Source organism: Pelophylax lessonae (genome assembly GCF_965119305.1).
Source record: "Pelophylax lessonae genome assembly, chromosome: 3".
NCBI lineage: Eukaryota > Metazoa > Chordata > Amphibia > Anura > Ranidae > Pelophylax > Pelophylax lessonae.
This window is the reverse complement of record NC_138770.1, coordinates 193,981,502-194,006,627: the sequence shown is the minus strand read 5'-3', so window position 1 is coordinate 194,006,627 and position 25,126 is coordinate 193,981,502. Positions and strand designations below refer to the sequence as shown.

Sequence of the window (25,126 nt, the reverse complement as noted above, 5' to 3'; positions counted from 1 at the left end):
TGACAATGTCCAAATTGGGCCCAAAGTGTCAACATTTTGTGTGGCCACCATTATTTTGCAGCACTGCCTTAACCCTCTTGACCATGGAGTTCACCAGAGCTTCACAGGTTGCCACTGGAGTCCTCTTCCACTCCTTCATGACGACATCACAGGGCTGGTGGTTGTTAGAGGCCTTGCGCTCCTCCACCTTCAGTTTGAGTATACGCCCCACTGATGCTCAATAGGGTTGAGGTCTGGAGACATGCTTGGCCAGTCAATCACCTTTACCCTCAGCTTCTTTACCAAGGAGTGGTCATCTTGGAGGTGTGTTTGGGGTTGTTAACATGTTGGAATACTGCCCTGTGGTCCAGTCCCTGAAGGGAGGGGATCATGCTCTGCTTCAGTATGTCACAGTACATGTTAGCATTCATGGTTTCCTCAATGAGCTGTAGCTCCCCAGTGCTGGCAGCATTCATGCAGCCCCAGACCATGACACTCCCACCACCATGCTTGATTGTAGGCAAGATACACTTGTCTTTGTACTCCTCACCCGGTTGCCGTCAAACACCCTTGTCACCATTGAACCAAATAAGTTTATCTTGGTCTCATCAGACCACAGGACATGGCTTCAGTAATCCATGTCCTTAGTCTGCTTGTCTTCAGCAAACTGTTTGCAGGCTTTCTTGTGCATCATCTTTAGAAGATGCTTCCTTCTGGGATGACTGCAATGGAAAACAAATTTCATACAGTGTGCTGTGTATGGTCTGAGCACTGACAGGCTGACCCTCCACCCCTTCAACCTCTGCAGCAATGCTGGCAGCACTCATACATCTATTTCCCAAAGACAACCTCTCGATATGACGCTGAGCACGTGCACTCAACTTCTTTGGTCGACCATGGCAAGGCCTGTTCTGAGTGGAACCTGTTCTGTAAACCGCTGTATGATCTTGGCCCCCGTGCTGCAGCTCAGTTTCAGGGTCTTGGCAATCTTTTTATAGCCTAGGCCATCTTTATGTAGAGCAAAAATTATTTTTTCAGATCCTCAGAGAGTTCTTTGCCGTGAGGTGCCATGTTAAACTTCCAGTGACCAGTATGAGAAAGTGAGAGCGATAACACCAAATTTAACACACCTGCTCCCCATTCACACCTAAGACCTTGTAACACTAACGAGTCACATGACACCAGGGAGGTAAAATAGCTAATTCGGCCCAATTTGGACATTGTCACTTTAGGGTGTACTCACTTTAGACATTATAGGCTGAGTGTTGAGTTATTTTGAGGGGACAGGAAATTTACACTGTTCTACAAGCTGGACACTCACTACTTTTTCATTGTAGTAAAGTGTAATTTCTTCAGTGTTGTCACATGAGAAGATATAATAATACATTTACAAAAATGTGAGGGGTGTACTCACTTTTGGGAGATACTGTAACACTGTATGTGAAGATAAAGCATTAGGTGTTTAGATAACAATTAACCACATATTCATAAAGAATGTATCCAGCTGTAGATGTGTATGGGTTCACATCCTTATTGGACTTTATGAACTAATTATTTATATAGCTGCACTACACTGTATTTATTTATATATGATACATTATTAACACAAAAAACCCTCATTAGATCATCAACATTTCAAACCCAGAGGTCATAGGACACATCAGTATGAACATACAGTATGTATAAATAGCATTAGCTAGAGGACCATACAAAGTATATTAAATAACTCCTCTTTGAGGCTTATTAACCCTCTAAGGATAAATTTATAAGGCTTATAAAACTGCATTGCATTAATACCAGGTGATAGGTAGCGTTAAGACCTATCCACAATGTTTCTTTTTGAAGTATTCGTTTATCCCAGTTACCCCCTCTGGGGTCCTGGGGAATAACCTCTAACACCAAAAAGGTGACCAAAGAGGCATTGAATCTATAATAAAGATCCAGATGCCTGCTTACAGGTGTAAGCATTTTCCCATTTGCTGAGTAGTAAATGTGATTGTTCAATCTTTGCCACAACAGTCAGATCGTCTTGCCCACATAAAAAGCCCCATATTGGCAGAGCATGATGTAAACGAGCCCTTGAGTGCCACCGTCTGCCCGAAAATTGGGAGCAGAAATCTCCCCATTCGGAAGTATGAACCTGGAGCCACTGGAAATCCAGGGGCAAAAAGCAGAGTGACCGCATTTAAACATACCCCTGGAGTAAGGCCTTGCTTCTGGATAGGATCATATTGACTGCTAGTGAGCCTATCCCGAAGCGACGCAGCTCATTTGAAAACCATTTTAGGATAATTCCGTAAATATTTATTTAGGATAGGCTCATCTTGTAACAGATGCCAGTGATTGCTATGTATATCCCTCAGTTGGTGTTGCTAAGTGACCAGAAAATCTCATAATAAATTTAACTGTAGGGGTATTTTGTTGCATAGTGTTGGGTTTGTAAAGAAGTGAATTACAGAATTGTTTAAGAGCTTAGTTGCAAGTCTTTCATAGGAGGGATTTGGTGTAGCTTCTTTGTAAAAGCCGGTGCTGAAGCAAGTTAGCCTGATGTTTAAAATCTGAAAGGTGTGTACAATTCCATCTCAGTCTGATATACTGAGCATAAGGGATACTGCGAAGCACTGTGAGCGCGTAAAATGGTGTTACCAGCAGTCTCTTTAGGGTGGCCAGACAATTCTCAGAGTCTTTGAAAATTTGAAGATCCCGAAAAGTGATGGTATCTGGATGGCTATTCAGGGTGAACTTCAAGTTGAATCAGTTGTTGTTCAACCGATCTACAAATGTTTTGAGCTGTTGGTTAGTCCCCCTCCACACAATAAGTATGTCATCTATATAGCATAGCCATACGGATACATGGCTAGTATATAATCCCAGTGTGTCATCTAAAAATAACTCACGCTCCTACCCCCCCCCCCCCTCCAAGTACAGAGAGTGTTGACCCTCTGATGATGTTTCCGACACTGCACTATTCTCCTCAGGAAGTAATATTAGGTCCCGGAGGGCTCAAAAGTCCCCCATGGTAAAATGTTTGATCTTTTCGGACGGTTCTCTGTCCTGTTTTGCTCTGACTTGATCTTGGTCATATATGTACCTAAAAGTAAGGTTTCTTGTAAATAAACAGAGATCCTTGATGGTCTCATATTTATCCAACTGAGCTGTGGGATAAAAACTCAGTCTAAGATTAAGTAACTCTAACTCTTCCGAAGTGAAGAAATATGGAGTTAAATTAATCACACTAGGTTCTAGGTGGGAGGTATTGTCGTAGGGACCTGTGGAAAATTTGTGGTTTGTGATCCCACTTGTGCCAGGTGGGAATCAAGGGTGCACTGTTTGGTGAACATGTGAAATTGAGTGACAGAGGATAAAGGGGAATATTGAGATGAGTGAGGTGAAGTAAGTAAGGGTGTCAAGGTATGTGACATACTTCTAGCGATGGATGTGGAGGCTGAGGGGCCAGAAACAGATGGTGCACCTAGTGATGTGTTAGGTGGATTTTTATGTAACAACTGTAGTGCTTGAGCAGCCACAGTACCTAGGTATGGGTCACGCGGGATCAACGAAGGTTCCGCCGAGCCATTACCTGGTCTGCTGGACTCACTGTGATGTGTCGTGAGCTCTGGTCTATGTCTAGTGTTGTCCTCCGGACGTTTCTTAGGATGAGGTGTGTAGTGTCCTCCACCATTGTGATTCCTTTTGTGTATGCCCAAATCAGTTTTTGGGCGTGTAGAAACAGGTTTGATTGATGCTGACTGTGCAGAAGAAATAGATAAAGAAGAATCAGATTCTGTATCATCCTTCCTATGTGCCCGTGGATTAGTAAGGTTTAAAGTCTTGTGTATATGTCCCTTTCTCCTATTTTGAAATTGATTCTGTCAACGATAGGCATAGCCCTCAGTGAAGGCCAGCCTGTCCTTGGACAACTTGGTTTGTTTCTTAAAAATGATATCCTTGTTGAGTTTGGTAAGGTAATCCTTCACCTCTTGCCATTTTTTCTCAAAATGAACATGACTTTTAATACTCTCATGCATAGTCTGTAGTGCTATGAGTTCTTGATGCAGAGTTTGCATATCTACTCTACACTGGGAAACCAATAGGTTGCTAAGTTCCAAACCTACATTTGGTCAAAGCTTGTTCTCACGTGTTTTGAACTCAGGGGTGACATTTTTAAAGGAGGGAAAATTTGGAATTCTGAGGCCCAAAGGGCAAATATTTTCTTGTATATACTTTTGAAAGAATTCTGTGTGCCAGTATAGGTTAGACTTTTTCTTCAGTAAACGTTTGATGTTTACTGTACTGGTTTGGTCCCAAATGATCTCTAGTTGACAAATTACAACTAGTGTGTATTTCATTCATATACCCTGACCATGCAGTACCTACAAAGTCCATGTTCAACCACACCTGTACAGTTACTCATACAACCAATAACGTAAAGGGCTCAAATGGGTCAATAAGAAAAAAAAGATTATTTCAAATAGCAAAAAAATGGGGGGGGGGGGATTAGACCAAAACCAAAAAATAATACTATACGAATCGTTATAGCCACCTAAAAATTGCACGGGTGCTCCCACTCTCATGCATGCCAATATTCTACATTTGGACCTCGAGCACAATATATTTAAGTGTGGTGTATTCACTAGTAAAATTGTTTACGTATTACAAATGGTACTTATTGTTGTTCTTTTTATCTATTTAGAATAAATTGAATGAGCTCCTGAAGAAGCGAAAACTCACGAAACATGTCAAGCCTCTATTATTGATGCTGACCACTCCATAATATGCTGGCTACCACTTTAGGGTCTTGGGACACCAGTCTACCCTTGTTAATGTCAGCATTTGGTTAATCAGCTATTCAGTTACAGTTCTTTTGATCTTATAGGGTTTTATTGTTATGTTATTTGTTTTGTTTTGAATAAACATTTTGGTTTTTCTTATGTGTGCCTAGAAAGTCCATGTTCTTCCAATATATATTTTTAGTTTAATCCTAAAGCGGGTTAAAGATACTGACACTTTGTGAGACCAGCAGTTTCAGGTTTGGTACATTGCACACATAGTTTCAAGTATATTTACTGTTTTTCGCAAGGGTTTTCTAATAACAATGGTATTCATTTATCTAGGGATAAAAACCTAAGATCTACCATCAACCTGCTTCTCCTGCGAGGTGCTGACCCGGATATGTGCTCCATCCCCATGCATCCTCTATTCTTTGCAGTCAGATCTGCAGATGCCGACACTGTACAGTTACTGCTGGAATGTGGAGCAAGCACTGATATCCGTCTGCCGACAACGGTAACTTATTCAGCTTAATATTGCTCCATAACAGATTCTGTTGAACAACAAACTTCCTATAAAACATTTACTTTCTGTAGAACTAAAATGATTAGCTTTGTAATCATATTTTCACAATGTTAAACAGAATGATGGCCATGATCAGGCTTCCACCTAATCACATGTAGGCATGCTCTGTAATTTCCTTTTCTAATTACACTGTTGGATTTAGCTGCCAGCTCCATGAATCCTAGATCAATGCATGTCACAGCAGACAGAAAAATGACTTTGTCTTCATTAGCTATGGAATATAACTCATAACGCTATCATAAAAATGGATTTTTTTAATTTGATTATGGGATCAAATGTTTTATCATTTTGTCCTGTTTTTAAAGGCAGTCTTTTACCATGAAAGAGTGTTTGAACATGCAGCATTTCACTAGCTAGAAAAAATAAAATGTTTTCATGAATTTGTCCGCATCTAGCGAAAAGGGAAAAGGCATTAAAAAAAACAAACCTCCACCATTCTCAGATTTGTCAATAGAGGTAGAGACCTCAGATGCAGATAAACCAAGTTCTCACTGCTGACAGTCGGGGGAGTGTCCATGTTTCTCAAATGTGTAATGCGTGCCCAAACCTGGGCATAGGGACTCACTACTGTCTTAGAAGTTGATAGTTTTTGGGCTTATAAGTTCTGAGGGAGAGAGTTTACCCTCAAAATGCATCAGTGTCTGCTTTGCATTGAGTATTGTTTGTGCCTATCTAGAACTACAAATTGAGGCGACAGTTGGAGTCACCTTCTGGCTCATGGTATGTGCCTTACATCCATTTGGCTTTGTGAGTATAATGGTCTGTGTTTTACATTTTAATGAGTGGTACCATTGGTAATGCGCTAAGCCGATGCACACTTTTTCCTTTTTGTTGTCCAGCATTTGTGATCCCTCTGTTCAATGAAGGCTGCAAAGCTTGTAGGCTACTTTGGGACCTGTGGAAATCCAAGTCTAGAAGAATATCTACTGACTTTTGTTCCCCAGCTGCTTGCCACTATGATTCATTGCACTTGAGTGTGGAGTTGTCTTAGTGTGTGTGTATGTATGTGTATATATATATATATATATATATATATATATTGATGTTAATATGTTTTAAACTGAATTTTTATACATTTTTGTTATGGTGCATCCATGGCACAGGTATGACACAGGATTCACAGTGTATTATAGGTTTTCTGCAGAGAGCGAAAACTATATTTTATATATTTTAGTATTTTAGATCTGAACATTGAAAAAAAAATGTCATATAATACACCTGGGACATAAATATCTACCAACCAAGGCCAAGCAGAATGCTCAGATATATCTGCATCTGAGGTCTGGAGAGGGAATAGCTGTTTATTTATTTGTGTGCTTGCCCTATAATGTTACAGTGAAATACTGAATTCATTCTCAGGGCTGCCAATTTGAAAATGATGTGTAGTTTACAGGAAAGGAGCAATGTCAGTAGTCCCATAGAACACTCTTCTCTCTAGAAATCTAAATATGAGGCAGCAACACTGCTAATTTCCAGTGTTGATTCCTTAGCAGTGGCAGCAAAAAAAAAAAAAAAAAAGGTGGTCTGTACATTGTTTCACCTTTTTGTTTCACTGTAGTATGTGACAGATTTAGAGCTCATTTACACTTGCTTAGATTTCAACACACATTAAAATGTCTACATGTTCAACATGCTTTTTTTTATGTGTTTCTGATGCTTTGATTGTGCTTTGATGATGCTTCGGTGGTGCTTTTTTGAAGCTTGGCAGATGCCCCGTGTGAGTGTTGATATCTCACACCTACAATACCTCTAAAAAAAGGGAAGCTAAAACTGAATTAAAGCCTCTCAAAAGCTGCAGGTTCTTGAAGCGAGCTTTGTCATAGACTTCCGTGGAGGCTTTGAAAATGCTTGAAAGTACCACTAAAGTGGCATGGGGTATAATTTTTGATGCAAAGGGAAAGCAAGGTGTAAACAGGAGTGTAAGCTAACCATTTTTTTTAGTGACAGGGGCTTTGACTGGCATTCAGAGAGCTTTAACAAAGCGTGTCCGAAGCCTTGTTTTGAAGCAAGTGTAAACTAGCCCTTAGGATTAATTTACACATGTTTCGGCTTCAACACACATTAAAGTGCCTACCGCTTCAACATGCTTTTTTAATGTGTTTTTGGTGCTTCGGTAGTGCTTCGGTGGTGCTTCGATGATGTTTCGATGATGCTTCAGTGATGCTTTGATGGTACTTCAGTGGTTCTTCAAGAGAGCTTTGTCATAGACTTCTATGGAGGCTGTAAAGCACCACTAAAGCGACATGGGGTATAAGCCATAGCAAAGTAAAAGCAAGGTGTAAATAGGACTATAAGCTAACCATTTTATTTAGTGACTGGAGCTTTGACTGGCATTCAGAGAGCTTTAACAAAGCGTGTTTGAAGCCTTGTTTTGTAGCAATTGTAAACTAGCCCTTAAAGTCTTAACACTGTAGAAAATTCCTTATTGCCTGCTCATTCATTTTTTGGCTGATGATTGATTAGCATGTTTTCAGGAGTCCTGCAATGTTTTCCAAGTGGTTTTATGACTGTATGTTTTATTTCCCAGTATGGCTCCCTGACTCCTCTCCACATAGCAGCAGCTTTGCCAGTAGCTGAAGGAACTCGGATCACAGAGATTCTGCTATTTGCTGCTTCAGATCCCAATGCCAGCGCTGAGGATGAGGACTATGTGTATGATCCTGACAAGGTACAGTATGTCGGCAGCACTTATTCTCAGAGGGACATCTAATTAGTGTGCAGAAAATAAAAATAGAATACACCATAGACACATGCCTGTCATAAGGATGACAGAGCGCAGCTGAATCGCACCCCAGGAATTTTTAGTGTCTTTGTTCTTGGAAGTGCTTTTGCAGCAATGAACACCGATAAATGTCACATAGGCACCGTTACTTGACAGCAGATAATAGAAGCTGTTTGTAAGGCAGGCAGTCTTTTTTCTACCTTTTTTTTTTTTTTATATATGTTCTAGTGCACATCTGTAGAAGTCATCCCACTAGTAGCTTTTCCCAGAGTAGGTCAACTTGGCAATTAAATATTTTTCTGCTGTCTTCATTTATCTATTTTGCTAAGGTACTCTCTCCCGAAGTGTAAACTATATACGACTGGTTATAAGAATTTTCACTTTGGGAAGTACATGGCAAGGCCTGACTCCTGAAATGATAATTAGAAGGGGCCCATAGAACGTACACTATTGCCCTATGGTTTTAACTGTATGTGTTACCTCTTCTCTCTGGTAATTGTCAGAAAAATCTGAATTATTTACAATGTGGTATCAGTTATTTTTACTTTAGCCATAGTGTCATGGTAACGCACGCCCACAGCGACTAGCTAACCAAGGAGTGGTCTGTGACTGGGGTTATGAGTGAATGAGAGGGAACTTATACTGAGCAAGTAAAATACACTTTCACAGTCTGCACTACCTCTGACCACCACTAGAGGGAGACTCCACTCCAATCCAGTTGACTGACCACACACAGGCTGATATGAATCTTACATACAATCTGGTGCACTCTAAGGATGGGGGGTGGAGGGGGGATGTAGCTACTAGCACACACTTCTAAGGTTCCTCCAGCTATCCTACAAGCTAGAACCCCAGTGTTAATCACTAGGGTTGAGCGGACACCTAGATGTCCGTGTTCGACGGGTTCGGCCGAACTTTAAAAAAAAGTCCGGGTCCGTGTCCCGGACTTTTACCGAACTTTTCCCGGACACCGAACCCCATTGAAGTCAATGGGGACCCGAACTTTAAGGCACTAAAATGGCTCTAAAACACCAAAGGAAAGGGCTAGAGTGCTGCAAATGGCAGCAAAACGTAATTAAGAGCATGGCAAGTGCTCTGCAAACAAATGTGGATAGGGAAATAACTTAAAACAACAAAAAAAAACAGAAAAATAAAACAATGTTCTTCTTCATCTCTGAAGGACGAGGCCCATATGGAGTAGGAGGGAGGTTGAGGTGGTGGTGGATGTGGCGGTGACATAGGCGTGCGCACAGGGTGTGCTGGGTGTGCCTGGGCACACCCTAATCACCTAGGGCACATAGCATTGCCAGTGAGGAGATGGGAAAGATCTCCCTGGGACCTGCTCTGCTCTATTTCTCCTTGCCTACAGGTACATGGCCCCGATACATTACTCTCCCTGCTGGCAAACACATGCATGTGTATTTCAACTTTGGGGTGCACACCTTAATGCAATAGGCTGCGCACACCTATGGGCGGTGTAGGTGGAAGCGGCGGTGGAGGAGGACCAGGGCCGGATTAACAGCATCATGGGCTTGGTGCTGAGGATTTTGAAGGGCCTTAAGGGCCGTGCCTTGCCATGCACCCAGAGGAGGAAGGGTGCAGCCATGCATGCCTAATTCAACATGGGATGCTGTCTCTGAAGCCCATAAACACATCCATGCATCGCCAACTGTCCCTCCTTGTCCGGCCTTCACGCTGTGTGGGGAGGTTCTGAGGGTGCTGCCTGGGGAAGCGAGCATAGAAGCCAGACTTCTGTGTTTACAAGTGACAGAAGAGCGGTAACAGTGAATATGGCCAACCCGGGGCCTATATAAAAGGTAGGGGCCTGGAGCTGCAGCTCCAATAGCCCCTACATTAATCTGGCCCTGAGGAGGAGGACGAGGTAGCCAACACTGCTTCTTTTCAAAAATTTTAAATGAGGGTACACCCCAAAAGAGTGAGAAAGAGCAAAAATGGAACAATGGGTGGGTAAGGTCGGTATCCATTGCTATTCTGCATAAGGTACGGAAAAGTCCCGTGGGATCCATGCCTGGTTCATTTTAATGAACGTGAGCTTGTCCACATTGTCTCTGGACAGGCGGCTGCGCTTGTCTGTTATAACGCCCCCAGCCGTGCTAAATACCCGTTCAGATAATACACTGGCTGCAGGGCACGCCAGCACCTCCAAGGCGTAAAGGGCAAGCTCAGGCCATGTGCCCAATTTGGAGACCCAGAAGTTGAAGGGGGCAGACCCGTCATTCACTACATGTAGGCGTGTGCACACATACTGCTCCACCATGTTGGTAAAATGCTGCCTCCTGCTAAGACGTTCCATCTGAGCTGCTGGTGCTGCTGTTTGTTGTGGCGTGCTGACAAAGCTTTTCCACATTTCGGCCATGCTAACCCTGCCTTCTGAGGTGCTGGCGGTGCCCTGGTTGCGTTGGCGACCTCCTCCTCCTCCTCCTCTGCCTTGTGCTTCCACTGTGGCCCCGCTGTCAGATGGGAATGCCAGCAGCATGGCGTCTACCAGCGTGCGCTTGTACTCGCGCATCTTGCGATCGCGCTCCAGTGAGTGAATTAAGGACGGTACGTTGTCCTTGTAACGGGGATCCAGCAGCGTGGCCACCCAGTAATCAGCACAAGTTAGAATGTGGGCAACTCGGCGGTCGTTGTGGAGACACTGCAGCATGTAATCGCTCATGTGTGCCAGGCTGCCCAGAGGCAACGAAAGGCTGTCCTCTGTGGGAGGTGTATCGTCCGTGTCCTCTGTATCCCCCCAGCCACGCACCAGTGATGGCCATGAGCTGGCCTGGGTGCCACCCTGCTGTGAACATGGTTCCATCTCCTCCTCCAGCTCCTCCTCCTCCTCATCCTCCTCATCCTCCAGAACTGTGCCCCTGCTGGACAATTGCGTCCCTGGCGTTTGCGTGTGCAGGAACCCACCCTCGGAGCCCCTTGCGAATGACTGCCCTGAAAGCCTTGGAAATGTTACCTCTTCATCCTCCTCCTCCTCCTCATCCTGTGCCACATCCTCTTCCATCATCGCCCGAATTGTTTTTTCAAGGAGGCATAGAAGTGGGATAGTTAAGCTGAGAACGGCGTCATTGCCACTGGCCATGTTGGTGGAGTACTCAAAACAGCGCAACAAGGCACACAGGTCTCGCATGGAGGCCCAGTTATTGGTGGTGAAGTGGTGCTGTTCCGCAGAGCGACTCACGCGTGCGTGCTGCAGCTGAAACTCCACTATGGCCTGCTGCTGCTCGCACAGTCTTTCCAGCATGTGCAAGGTGGAGTTCCACCTTGTGGGCACGTCACATATGAGGCGGTGAGCGGGAAGGCCGAAGTTACGCTGCAGCGCTGCCAGGCGAGCAGCAGCAGGGTGAGAACGCCGAAAGTGCGCACAAACGGCCCGCACTTTCTGCAGCAGCTCTGACATATCGGGGTAGTTTTTAAGGAACCTCTGCACCACCAAATTCAGCACATGCGCCAGGCAAGGGATGTGCGTCAAACCGGCTAGGCCCAGAGCTGCTATGAGATTTCGCCCGTTATCGCACACCACCAGGCCGGGCTTGAGGCTCGCTGGCAGCAACCACTCATTTGTCTGCTGTTCCATGCTCCTCCACAACTCCTGCGCGGTGTGTGGTTTGTCCCCCAAACAGGCAAGTTGTAAAACTGCCTGCTGTCGTTTACCCCTGGCCGTGCTGAAGTTGGTGGTGAAGGTGTTACGCTGTCCGGATGAGGAGGCGGTAGAGGATGAGGAAGCGGAGTAGGAGGAGTTAGGAACAGGAGGCAAACTGAAGCGCCCTGCAATCCTCGGTGGTGGAAGGACATGCGCCAAATTGCTATCCGCCTCAGGCCCATCCGCCACTGCATTTACCCAGTGTGCCGTTAGGGAGATATAACGCCCCTGACCGTGCTTACTGGTCCACGTATCCGTAGTTAGGTGGACCTTGGCACAGATGGCGTTGCGCAGTGCACACCTGATATTTTCCCCCACTTGGTTGTGCAGGGAAGGGATGGCTTGCCTGGAAAAGTAGTGGCGGCTGGGCACGACGTACTGTGGGACAGCCACCGACATAAGGTTTTTAAAACTGTGCGTCTCCACCAGACGGAATGACAGCATTTCAAAGGCCAATAATTTTGAAATGCTGGCATTCAGGGACAGGGATCGCGGGTGGGTAGGGGGGTACTTCCTCTTCCTCTCAAGTGTTTGGGAGATGGAAAGCTGAACGCTTCCACGGGACATTGTGGAGATGGTTGTTGGTGACCCAGGTGGTGGTGTTGCTGACAGATCGTCTGTTTGCGGGGTGGCAGGTGCCGGTATCACTACAGATGTGGCTGGAGCGGCCGAGACTGCAGCAGAAGAGGAAGCAGGATGAGCCAGAGACGTTTCTTGGTTTTGAAGGTGTGTACTCCACTGCAGCTCGTGCTTTGCACTTAGATGCCTGATCATGCAGGTTGTGCTCAGGTTGAGAAGGTTTATGCCTCGCTTCAAGCTCTGATTGCACAGGGTGCAAACCACTCGTGTCCTGTCATCAGCACATTTTCTAAAGAACTTCCACGCTAGAGAACTCCTTTGAGCTGACTTTGGTGCGCTCGTTCCCTTGCTGCGTTGGGCAGTAGCGGGCGTAGTGTCTAGGGCACGGCCGCTCCGCTTCTGCACCCTGCTCCCTCTTCTGCTGTGCTGGTGGCTCTGTGCGACCACCGCCTCTTCCTCCAAACTACTCAGGTCACCTGCATGACGTTCATTCCATGTGGGGTCGAGGACCTCATCGTCCTCCACATCATCTTCCACCCAGTCTTCACCCCTGCCCTCCTTGTCGGTCTCCACAATGCTGAACGCCGCAGCAGTTGGCACCTGCGTTTCGTCATCATCGGAGACGTGCTGCGATGATCCTTGCATGTACTCATCTTGAGAAATAAGTGGTTGGGCATCGCTGCACTCAATCTCTTCCACTTCTGGGGCAGGGCTAGGTGGATGGCCCTGGGAAACCCTGCTGACAGAGTCCTCAAAAAGAATAAGAGACTGCTGTATGGCTTGGGGCTCAGACTGCTGGCCTGATTTGCAAGGGGGTGAGGTGAAAGACGGTTGGACATTGGCTGCAGGTGCCAACTCTGACCTTTCTGCAGTAGACTGGGTGGGAGACAATGTGAAGGAACTGGAGGCACTGTCAGCAGCAAACCAATCTACTATCGCCTCAACTTGTTCTGGCCTCATCACTTCTAGGGGCGTTTGATGCCCTACCAAATACTGATGCAGGTTCTGTCGCCTACTCACACTTGAGGAAGGTGTTTCACTTGTGCGTGTAGCTGGCACAGATCGACCACGTCCTCTCCTTGCAACAGGAGCTCTACCAGCAGCACCACGACCCAGGCCACGGCCCTTATTTGACGGTCTCCTCATATTTCTGTAATTTAAGATCTTGCCCTAGAAAGGTTTTTATTGAATAGCGGAATAGGAAATATGATCCAAAAAAGTGTATGTATCTCGCACGTACAAAACCACACTAGGCCCCAATTACTATTGTTTCTACCCCTAAAAGGATGGATGAGGAGTAGGAGGAGTATGGAACAGACAGCACCCTCAAATCTTCAGAAGTATGAGATGAACCCCAAAAACTTGGAAAGGTGGATCTCACACGTACCGACACAGACTATCCCGCAATTCAATTGATCCTCAAAGGTTTTTATTGAATAGCGGAATAGGAAATATGATCAAAAAAAGTGTATGTATCTCGCACGTACACAACCACACTAGGCCCCAATTACTATTGTTTGTACCCCTAAAAGGATGGATGAGGAGTAGGAGGAGGAGTATGGAACAGGCAGCACCCTCAAATCTTCAGAAGTATGAGATGAACCCCAAAAACTTGGAAAGGTGGATCTCACACGTACCGACACAGACTATCCCGCAATTCAATTGATCCTCAAAGGTTTTTATTGAATAGCGGAATAGGAAATATGATCAAAAAAAGTGTATGTATCTCGCACGTACACAACCACACTAGGCCCCAATTACTATTGTTTGTACCCCTAAAAGGATGGTTGAGCAGTAGGAGCAGGAGTATGGAACAGGCAGCACCCTCAAATCTTCAGAAGTATGAGATGAACCCCAAAAACTTGGAAAGGTGGATCTCACACGTACCGACACAGACTATCTCGCAATTGAATTGATCCCCAAAGGTTTTAATTGAATAGCGGAATAGAAAATATGATCAAAAAGAAAGTGTATGTATCTCGCACGTACACCACCACACTAGGCCCCAACTACTATTGTTTGTACCCCTAAAAGGATGGTTGAGCAGTAGGAGGAGGAGTATGGAACAGGCAGCACCCTCAAATCTTCAGAAGTATGAGATGAACCCCAAAAACTTGGAAAGGTGGATCTCTCTCACACGTACCAACACAGACTATCCCCCAATTTAACTGATCCCCAAAGGTTTTTGATTAAATAGCGGAATAGAAAATATGATCCAAAAAAAGTGTATGTATATCACACGTACACAACCACACTAGGCCCCAATTACTATTGTTTGTACCCCTAAAAGGCTAGATGAGGAGTAGGGGGGGTATGGAACAGGCAGCACCCTCAAACCTTCAGAAGTATGAGATGAACCCCAACAACTTGGAAAGGTGGATCTCTCTCACACGTACCAACACAGACTATCCCCCAATTTAACTGATCCCCAAAGGTTTTTGATTAAATAGCGGAATAGAAAATATGATCCAAAAAAAGTGTATGTATATCACACGTACACAACCACACTGGGCCCCAATTACTATTGTTTGTACCCCTAAAAGGCTAGATGAGGAGTAGGGGGAGTATGGAACAGGCAGCACCCTCAAACCTTCAGAAGTATGAGATGAACCCCAACAACTTGGAAAGGTGGATCTCTCTCACACGTACCAACACAGACTATCCCCCAATTTAACTGATCCCCAAAGGTTTTTGATTAAATAGCGGAATAGAAAATATGATCCAAAAAAAGTGTATGTATATCACACGTACACAACCACACTAGGCCCCAATTACTATTGTTTGTACCCCTAAAAGGCTAGATGAGGAGTAGGGGGGGTATGGAACAGGCAGCACCCTCAAACCTTCAGAAGTATGAGATGAACCCCAACAACTTGGAAAGGTGGATCTCTCTCACACGTACCAACACAGACTATCCCCCAATTTAACTGATCCCCAAAGGTTTTTGATTAAATAGCGGAATAGAAAATATGATCCAAAAAAAGTGTATGTATATCACACGTACACAACCACACTAGGCCCCAATTACTATTGTTTGTACCCCTAAAAGGCTAGGAGTAGGGGGAGTATGGAACAGGCAGCACCCTCAAACCTTCAGAAGTATGAGATGAACCCCAACAACTTGGAAAGGTGGATCTCTCTCACACGTACCAACACAGACTATCCCCCAATTTAACTGATCCCCAAAGGTTTTTGATTAAATAGCGGAATAGAAAATATGATCCAAAAAAAGTGTATGTATATCACACGTACACAACCACACTAGGCCCCAATTACTATTGTTTGTACCCCTAAAAGGCTAGATGAGGAGTAGGGGGGGTATGGAACAGGCAGCACCCTCAAATCTTCAGAAGTATGAGATGAACCCCAAAAACTTGGAAAGGTGGATCTCTCTCACACGTACCAACACAGACTATCCCCCAATTTAACTGATCCCCAAAGGTTTTTGATTAAATAGCGGAATAGAAAATATGATCCAAAAAAAGTGTATGTATATCACACGTACACAACCACACTAGGCCCCAATTACTATTGTTTGTACCCCTAAAAGGCTAGATGAGGAGTAGGGGGGGTATGGAACAGGCAGCACCCTCAAACCTTCAGAAGTATGAGATGAACCCCAACAACTTGGAAAGGTGGATCTCTCTCACACGTACCAACACAGACTATCCCCCAATTTAACTGATCCCCAAAGGTTTTTGATTAAATAGCGGAATAGAAAATATGATCCAAAAAAAGTGTATGTATATCACACGTACACAACCACACTAGGCCCCAATTACTATTGTTTGTACCCCTAAAAGGCTAGATGAGGAGTAGGGGGGGTATGGAACAGGCAGCACCCTCAAACCTTCAGAAGAATGAGATGAACCCCAACAACTTGGAAAGGTGGATCTCTCTCACACGTACCAACACAGACTATCCCCCAATTTAACTGATCCCCAAAGGTTTTTGATTAAATAGCGGAATAGAAAATATGATCCAAAAAAAGTGTATGTATATCACACGTACACCACCACACTAGGCCCCAATTACTATTGTTTGTACCCCTAAAAGGCTAGATGAGGAGTAGGGGGGGTATGGAACAGGCAGCACCCTCAAATCTTCAGAAGTATGAGATGAACCCCAAAAACTTGGAAAGGTGGATCTCTCTCACACGTACCAACACAGACTATCCCCCAATTTAACTGATCCCCAAAGGTTTTTGATTAAATAGCGGAATAGAAAATATGATCCAAAAAAAGTGTATGTATATCACACGTACACAACCACACTAGGCCCCAATTACTATTGTTTGTACCCCTAAAAGGCTAGATGAGGAGTAGGGGGGGTATGGAACAGGCAGCACCCTCAAACCTTCAGAAGTATGAGATGAACCCCAACAACTTGGAAAGGTGGATCTCTCTCACACGTACCAACACAGACTATCCCCCAATTTAACTGATCACCAAAGGTTTTTGATTAAATAGCGGAATAGAAAATATGATCCAAAAAAAGTGTATGTATATCACACGTACACAACCACACTGGGCCCCAATTACTATTGTTTGTACCCCTAAAAGGCTAGATGAGGAGTAGGGGGAGTATGGAACAGGCAGCACCCTCAAACCTTCAGAAGTATGAGATGAACCCCAACAACTTGGAAAGGTGGATCTCTCTCACACGTACCAACACAGACTATCCCCCAATTTAACTGATCCCCAAAGGTTTTTGATTAAATAGCGGAATAGAAAATATGATCCAAAAAAAGTGTATGTATATCACACGTACACAACCACACTAGGCCCCAATTACTATTGTTTGTACCCCTAAAAGGCTAGATGAGGAGTAGGGGGGGTATGGAACAGGCAGCACCCTCAAACCTTCAGAAGTATGAGATGAACCCCAACAACTTGGAAAGGTGGATCTCTCTCACACGTACCAACACAGACTATCCCCCAATTTAACTGATCCCCAAAGGTTTTTGATTAAATAGCGGAATAGAAAATATGATCCAAAAAAAGTGTATGTATATCACACGTACACAACCACACTAGGCCCCAATTACTATTGTTTGTACCCCTAAAAGGCTAGGAGTAGGGGGAGTATGGAACAGGCAGCACCCTCAAACCTTCAGAAGTATGAGATGAACCCCAACAACTTGGAAAGGTGGATCTCTCTCACACGTACCAACACAGACTATCCCCCAATTTAACTGATCCCCAAAGGTTTTTGATTAAATAGCGGAATAGAAAATATGATCCAAAAAAAGTGTATGTATATCACACGTACACAACCACACTAGGCCCCAATTACTATTGTTTGTACCCCTAAAAGGCTAGATGAGGAGTAGGGGGGGTATGGAACAGGCAGCACCCTCAAATCTTAAGAAGTATGAGATGAACCCCAAAAACTTGGAAAGGTGGATCTCTCTCACACGTACCAACACAGACTATCCCCCAATTTAACTGATCCCCAAAGGTTTTTGATTAAATAGCGGAATAGAAAATATGATCCAAAAAAAGTGTATGTATATCACACGTACACAACCACACTAGGCCCCAATTACTATTGTTTGTACCCCTAAAAGGCTAGATGAGGAGTAGGGGGGGTATGGAACAGGCAGCACCCTCAAACCTTCAGAAGTATGAGATGAACCCCAACAACTTGGAAAGGTGGATCTCTCTCACACGTACCAACACAGACTATCCCCCAATTTAACTGATCCCCAAAGGTTTTTGATTAAATAGCGGAATAGAAAATATGATCCAAAATAAGTGTATGTATATCACACGTACACAACCACACTAGGCCCCAATTACTATTGTTTGTACCCCTAAAAGGCTAGATGAGGAGTAGGGGGGGTATGGAACAGGCAGCACCCTCAAACCTTCAGAAGTATGAGATGAACCCCAACAACTTGGAAAGGTGGATCTCTCTCACACGTACCAACACAGACTATCCCCCAATTTAACTGATCCCCAAAGGTTTTTGATTAAATAGCGGAATAGAAAATATGATCCAAAAAAAGTGTATGTATATCACACGTACACAACCACACTAGGCCCCAATTACTATTGTTTGTACCCCTAAAAGGCTAGATGAGGAGTAGGGGGGGTATGGAACAGGCAGCACCCTCAAACCTTCAGAAGTATGAGATGAACCCCAACAACTTGGAAAGGTGGATCTCTCTCACACGTACCAACACAGACTATCCCCCAATTTAACTGATCCCCAAAGGTTTTTGATTAAATAGCGGAATAGAAAATATGATCCAAAAAAAGTGTATGTATATCACACGTACACAACCACACTGGGCCCCAATTACTATTGTTTGTACCCCTAAAAGGCTAGATGAGGAGTAGGGGGAGTATGGAACAGGCAGCACCCTCAAACCTTCAGAAGTATGAGATGAACCCCAACAACTTGGAAAGGTGGATCTCTCTCACACGTACCAACACAGACTATCCCCCAATTTAACTGATCCCCAAAGGTTTTTGATTAAATAGCGGAATAGAAAATATGATCCAAAAAAAGTGTATGTATATCACACGTACACAACCACACTGGGCCCCAATTACTATTGTTTGTACCCCTAAAAGGCTAGATGAGGAGTAGGGGGAGTATGGAACAGGCAGCACCCTCAAACCTTCAGAAGTATGAGATGAACCCCAACAACTTGGAAAGGTGGATCTCTCTCACACGTACCAACACAGACTATCCCCCAATTTAACTGATCCCCAAAGGTTTTTGATTAAATAGCGGAATAGAAAATATGATCCAAAAAAAGTGTATGTATATCACACGTACACAACCACACTAGGCCCCAATTACTATTGTTTGTACCCCTAAAAGGCTAGATGAGGAGTAGGGGGGGTATGGAACAGGCAGCACCCTCAAACCTTCAGAAGTATGAGATGAACCCCAACAACTTGGAAAGGTGGATCTCTCTCACACGTACCAACACAGACTATCCCCCAATTTAACTGATCCCCAAAGGTTTTTGATTAAATAGCGGAATAGAAAATATGATCCAAAAAAAGTGTATGTATATCACACGTACACAACCACACTAGGCCCCAATTACTATTGTTTGTACCCCTAAAAGGCTAGGAGTAGGGGGAGTATGGAACAGGCAGCACCCTCAAACCTTCAGAAGTATGAGATGAACCCCAACAACTTGGAAAGGTGGATCTCTCTCACACGTACCAACACAGACTATCCCCCAATTTAACTGATCCCCAAAGGTTTTTGATTAAATAGCGGAATAGAAAATATGATCCAAAAAAAGTGTATGTATATCACACGTACACAACCACACTAGGCCCCAATTACTATTGTTTGTACCCCTAAAAGGCTAGGAGTAGGGGGAGTATGGAACAGGCAGCACCCTCAAACCTTCAGAAGTATGAGATGAACCCCAACAACTTGGAAAGGTGGATCTCTCTCACACGTACCAACACAGACTATCCCCCAATTTAACTGATCCCCAAAGGTTTTTGATTAAATAGCGGAATAGAAAATATGATCCAAAAAAAGTGTATGTATATCACACGTACACAACCACACTAGGCCCCAATTACTATTGTTTGTACCCCTAAAAGGCTAGATGAGGAGTAGGGGGAGTATGGAACAGGCAGCACCCTCAAATCTTCAGAAGTATGAGATTGTGTTCACTGTACCCCACAAAGATTGAGTTCACTGCACCCCACAATGATTGTGTTCACTGCACCCCACAAAGATTGTGTTCACTGCACCTCACAAAGATTGTGTTCACTGTACCCCCCAAAGATTGTGTTCACTGCACCCCACAAAGATTCTGTTCACTGTACCCCACAAAGATTGTGTTCACTGCACCCTAAAAGGATGTTGTTCACTGCACCCCACAAAGATTGTGTTCACTGCACCCTAAAAGGATGTTGTTCACTGCACCCCAAAAAGATTGTGTTCACTGTACCCCCCCAAAGATTGTGTTCACTGCACCCCACAAAGATTGTGTTCACTGCACCCCAAAAAGATTGTGTTCACTGTACCCCCCAAAGATTGTGTTCACTGCACCCCAAAAAGATTGTGTTCACTGTACCCCCCAAAGATTGTGTTCACTGCACCCCACAAAGATTCTGTTCACTGTACCCCACAAAGATTGTGTTCACTGCACCCCAAAAAGATTGTGTTCACTGTACCCCCCCAAAGATTGTGTTCACTGCACCCCACAAAGATTCTGTTCACTGCACCCCACAAAGGATTTTGTTCACTGCACCCCAAAAAGATTGTGTTCACTGCACCCCAAAAAGGATTTTGATCACTGCACCCCAAAAAGGATGTTGTTCACTGCACCCCAAAAATGATTTTGTTCACTCCACCCCAAAAAGATTGTGTTCACTGCACCCCACAAAGATTGTGTTCACTGCACCCCAAAAAGATTGTGTTCACTGTACCCCCCAAAGATTGTGTTCACTGCACCCCACAAAGATTCTGTTCACTGTACCCCACAAAGATTGTGTTCACTGCACCCCAAAAAGATTGTGTTCACTGCACCCCAAAAAGGATGTTGTTCACTGCACCCCAAAAAGGATGTTGTTCACTCCACCCCAAAAAGATTGTGTTCACTGCACCCCACAAAGATTGTGTTCACTGCACCCCAAAAAGATTGTGTTCACTGCACCCCAAAAATGATTTTGTTCACTGCACCCCAAAAAGGATTTTGTTCACTGCACCCCAAAAAGGATGTTGTTCACTCCACCCCAAAAAGATTGTGTTCACTGCACCCCAAAAAGATTGTGTTCACTGCACCCCACAAAGGATTTTGTTCACTGCACCCCAAAAAGATTGTGTTCACTGCACCCCAAAAAGGATGTTGTTCACTGCACCCCAAAAAGGATTTTGTTCACTGCACCCCAAAAAGATTGTGTTCACTGCACCCCACAAAGGATTTTGTTCACTGCACCCCACAAAGATTGTGTTCACTGCACACCAAAAAGGATTGTGTTCACTGCACCCCAAAAAGATTTTGTTCACTGCACCCCAAAAAGATTGTGTTCACTGCAGCCCAAAAAGATTGTGTTCACTGCAGCCCAAAAAGATTGTGTTCACTGCAGCCCAAAAAGATTGTGTTCACTGCAGCTCACACACAGAAAAATGGATGTGGATCACTGACACCTGCCTATCTCCAATCCCACACCACACAGCAATATCGATTGTAGTTTGTAGAACACAGTTTCCCTAAAATTCAGCAGACTCTGTCCCTAACAGGATTGAGAAGAGATCGTAGATCAGGATTGAGTGCAGATTCACCCCACCCCCCACACAGCAATATCGATTGTAGTTTGTAGAAGACACTGACCCTATAATTCAGCAGACTCTATCCCTAAAATGCCTACAACTCGCCCTGCCTAAACACTCCGACCTGTCCCTCAATTCTATCCGGACACAAATGGTTTTTTCCTGCCTATCTTTCCCTAATCAGCAGCCAGCACATTGATGTGTGCTCTGTCCCTTAGCTAAGCAGCAGAATGACGCTGCTGCGGCGGCTGCCTCGAACTTATAAAGACTTGGTCACATGCTTCAGACGGCCAATCACAGCTACTAAGACATTTGCAGGCATGGCTGGGATGGCTTAAGGCACACCAGTTAAACGATTGTTGATTGGCTGTTGAAAGCCCGCCATGAAAAGAGCGCCAAAGCATGCAAAACCCGGAAATAAAACGACCGAACACGGATTTTTACCCGAACATACAGTAAAGTGTCCGTGTCCGTGTTCGGGTAAAAAAAATCCAATTATTCGGTACGAACACGAATAATACAGTCCGTGTTCGCTCAACACTATTAATCACTTTTCCCACTGTCCACACACCCACACACCATACAAACAACAAAGGATAGACTGCTACCACTCAACACTTTTTCCGCAGACTGGTCTGCTGGGCCACCACACACACACACACACACACACAGATCTCCACCTGGCAGATCTGCTAGTTTACAATCTGCACGCAATCTGCCAACACGCAGTGCAATTACATACAGATTGGCAACGAACTTGGACCGAGCATAGACATTAAAATGCAACAATCTCTCTACAGATATGAGCCCTAGCTTAGTACACAGAAGTCACTTATTCATTTTATAATTTCAAATCCTGAAAGTGGGTAGTGCATAAAATATATGCAAGGAATAAGGAGTTACAAAAAGACATACATAATTGGCTTTAAGCTATGAAAATAAAAGGGGATAAAAACAGAAATAAACGCTACCAAAGTTAATACTTTGGCAGAAGCATGCCCTTGGCCAATCACCCTGGGGGGTGTTCCCGCCCCAGCCCGCAGCACGGTTCTGTGTTCTGAAATTACCAGAGTTAAATTGGCCCAGAACGGCACTGATCACTGAGTCAGGGATAGGATTTCCGACACCAGCACGTCAGTCTGATCGCAGCAGTTCCAATCACTGTTCAGCTGCCACAATCAGGCTCAAAATAATGCTTTTGTATGTTTCTCCAGGAATCTACATGCTCTACAAATACAGATTTACATGTACTTGTAGCTTAACGTGTACGATCAACAGGGATTATTTTCATCTCTCTGCCGCTAATGTTTTAGTTTTTATGAGAGATAAAATAGACTCCTTAGATCTATTGATCTCAATCAAAACTTACAGACATTCTGGGGCCTTCTCTTGCCCCCTGCTGATAGTTGCAGCCAAAATGGCTAGGACTCTTCTTTGAGGCTTCAGAAAGGTGACAATCAATGTTTAGTTGGATGGAGTACTTTATTGGCATCTAGGTGTCAACTCTATCCTAGAAGCTGGCTTTGTCCCTTTCAAATGCTAATGGAAGAACTGATTACTGTATCTTTACAGAATTAAACTATATCTACAATTATACTTTCATGCAGATCACATCACATCTCAGATACTGGCACAATTGCCCTACTCTTATATTCAGGCCTCCTTTTCAGCAGAAACGTGGGAGAACGCAGTTCCGGCACCTCCAGCACTGAATGTATGTTATGGGTGTGCTGGAGGGTCTATTGATGCTGGCTGCTGGGAGATCTATTGTTGCTGGCAGGGTCTATTGTTGCTGAGTTGGATCTACTTAGTGGTGCTTGGAGGTATATTGTTGTGGAGGGTCTACTGTTGCTAAGAGATCTATTGTTGTTGGCTGCAGGGGAACCATTTTACTGACTTTCTTGTTATCAGTAACAAATTCCATAAAAATTACTTAACACCACAAAATAATTCTTGGTTCTGTAGTCTTCAAAAGGGGCAGTATTGGGCAGTGGGTAGGGGGAGGAACGAAGGGACAGTGCTCAGAGATAGGTAGGGGGTGTGCCGAGGGGGCTGTCTACTCTTATAATTGCATTGTCAGTCATTCCAGGATGGCTTTGGCATCCATTTTAAATGTCCTGCAGGAGAGTACCTAGTGTTAGTACTGTTGCACTTCTGCTCTGTGGCACTGTTTGGTGGTGACTTGAATCATGTTTGTAGCATGTGCTGCCTTGTTTGAAGGGAGGTTACTGTGTGCGCATGCCCTGCCTCTTAATCTTTGGATTGAGGATGGTGGCCAAACAAGATTTATTGGTTCTCATTCTTGTGGCAGTATTAATAGCAGTTTACTTTCATTGATCCTGCATTACAGAAGTCTACAGGTGCTTACACTGGGGCATCATCCCCTGCACCACTATTACATAGGTTGTAAATACCCCATCAGGAACATTTAATTCATGCACATGTCAGATAATACGTTTACAAGTAAGGGGTCAGATAGGCTCAATGCCTATGGCTTAGCCTTTAGCTTTATTAGAGGTTGTAAGACGTTGGTTTAGGGACCTGATCCTATCTCTTTTGATGTTGCCTAATTCTAACTCTCTGTCTTCCTTTGGTCATTCTTCGAGCCTGACGGCTATGCCAGTCACATCCTTGCTGTCAAGATGGGCATTTTCAACCACACTGTCATGGGCAGAATTTCTGGGTTTGTTGAGGTCTTAGGCTACAGGGATCAAGTCTGTGCCCCTGCTACCTCCCCTGTGACCACAGCCTTTGACTTTGTCCTTAAGCCAGATGTGATACCAGAGGAGGATAATCCAATGTTCAAAGATTTGGTAGATAAAAGTTTACAGGTCCTCCTGGCGGGCCATGCCATGCATTCTGCTGTATAGGGCAGTCTGCCAGACCACTGCCTTCTGAAGTAAGCATATGATTTGGAATGCCAGCTCCTTAGGGCTAGTTCACATTGTGTTGTGTTTAAACGTTTTCCAAAGGGATATAGGTGAAGTACAAGGTACATGTCATATCCACAGTTACAGCCAAAGATATACTTTGCATTATAAAAACCACATAATAAATCACATATTAATAAGCAATCCCAAATACGAGGTGAAATGGTTTGCTGGGAGCAAGAAATAGAGGACGCCTACGAGAAGAAGGAAAAAGAAAGCAGGACTTTTTTTTCTTTTCACACACTGCATCTAAAATGCACAGGTGTGAATATAGCCTTACACTACTATGTAAATGACCTGCATATACAGTACACCTCAATAAATTTCTAGGATAAAAATTTTCCTCTGTACACATGCACAGGATCCTCTGGCTAAAAACTGATCAACTTAAGCTCCCTTAAAAGAAGTTCCTTGAACAGTTACCCTTTGAATGTGAATGGCTGTTTGGTCCCTCTTTGGATAAGTATTGTACTGTATATCAAGGAAATAACAGGGAAAAGAGTTATATCCTCCCTCAGAAGAAAAAGCTTCATGCTTCTACCGGTAGGACTTCTACTGTTGAGGTTAAGGGTTCCTTTTATCTTTTTGAATCTTCCAGTGTACTATCACTAAAAGATATGGCCTTCAAAACCAGCCAAGTCT

General features: G+C 44.2%; 1 protein-coding gene across 1 annotated transcript in view; it reads left to right on the top strand.

Moving 5' to 3' along the window:
* Positions 1-25,126, top strand: part of ANKMY1 (ankyrin repeat and MYND domain containing 1) — a 100,930-nt gene that overhangs the window by 34,088 nt on the left and 41,716 nt on the right. Inside the window, exons 8-9 of the mRNA XM_082252200.1 lie at positions 5,094-5,265; positions 7,862-8,002. Of these exons, the coding sequence (XP_082108326.1) occupies positions 5,094-5,265; positions 7,862-8,002 (313 nt within the window). The remainder of the gene's footprint in view (positions 1-5,093; positions 5,266-7,861; positions 8,003-25,126) is intronic.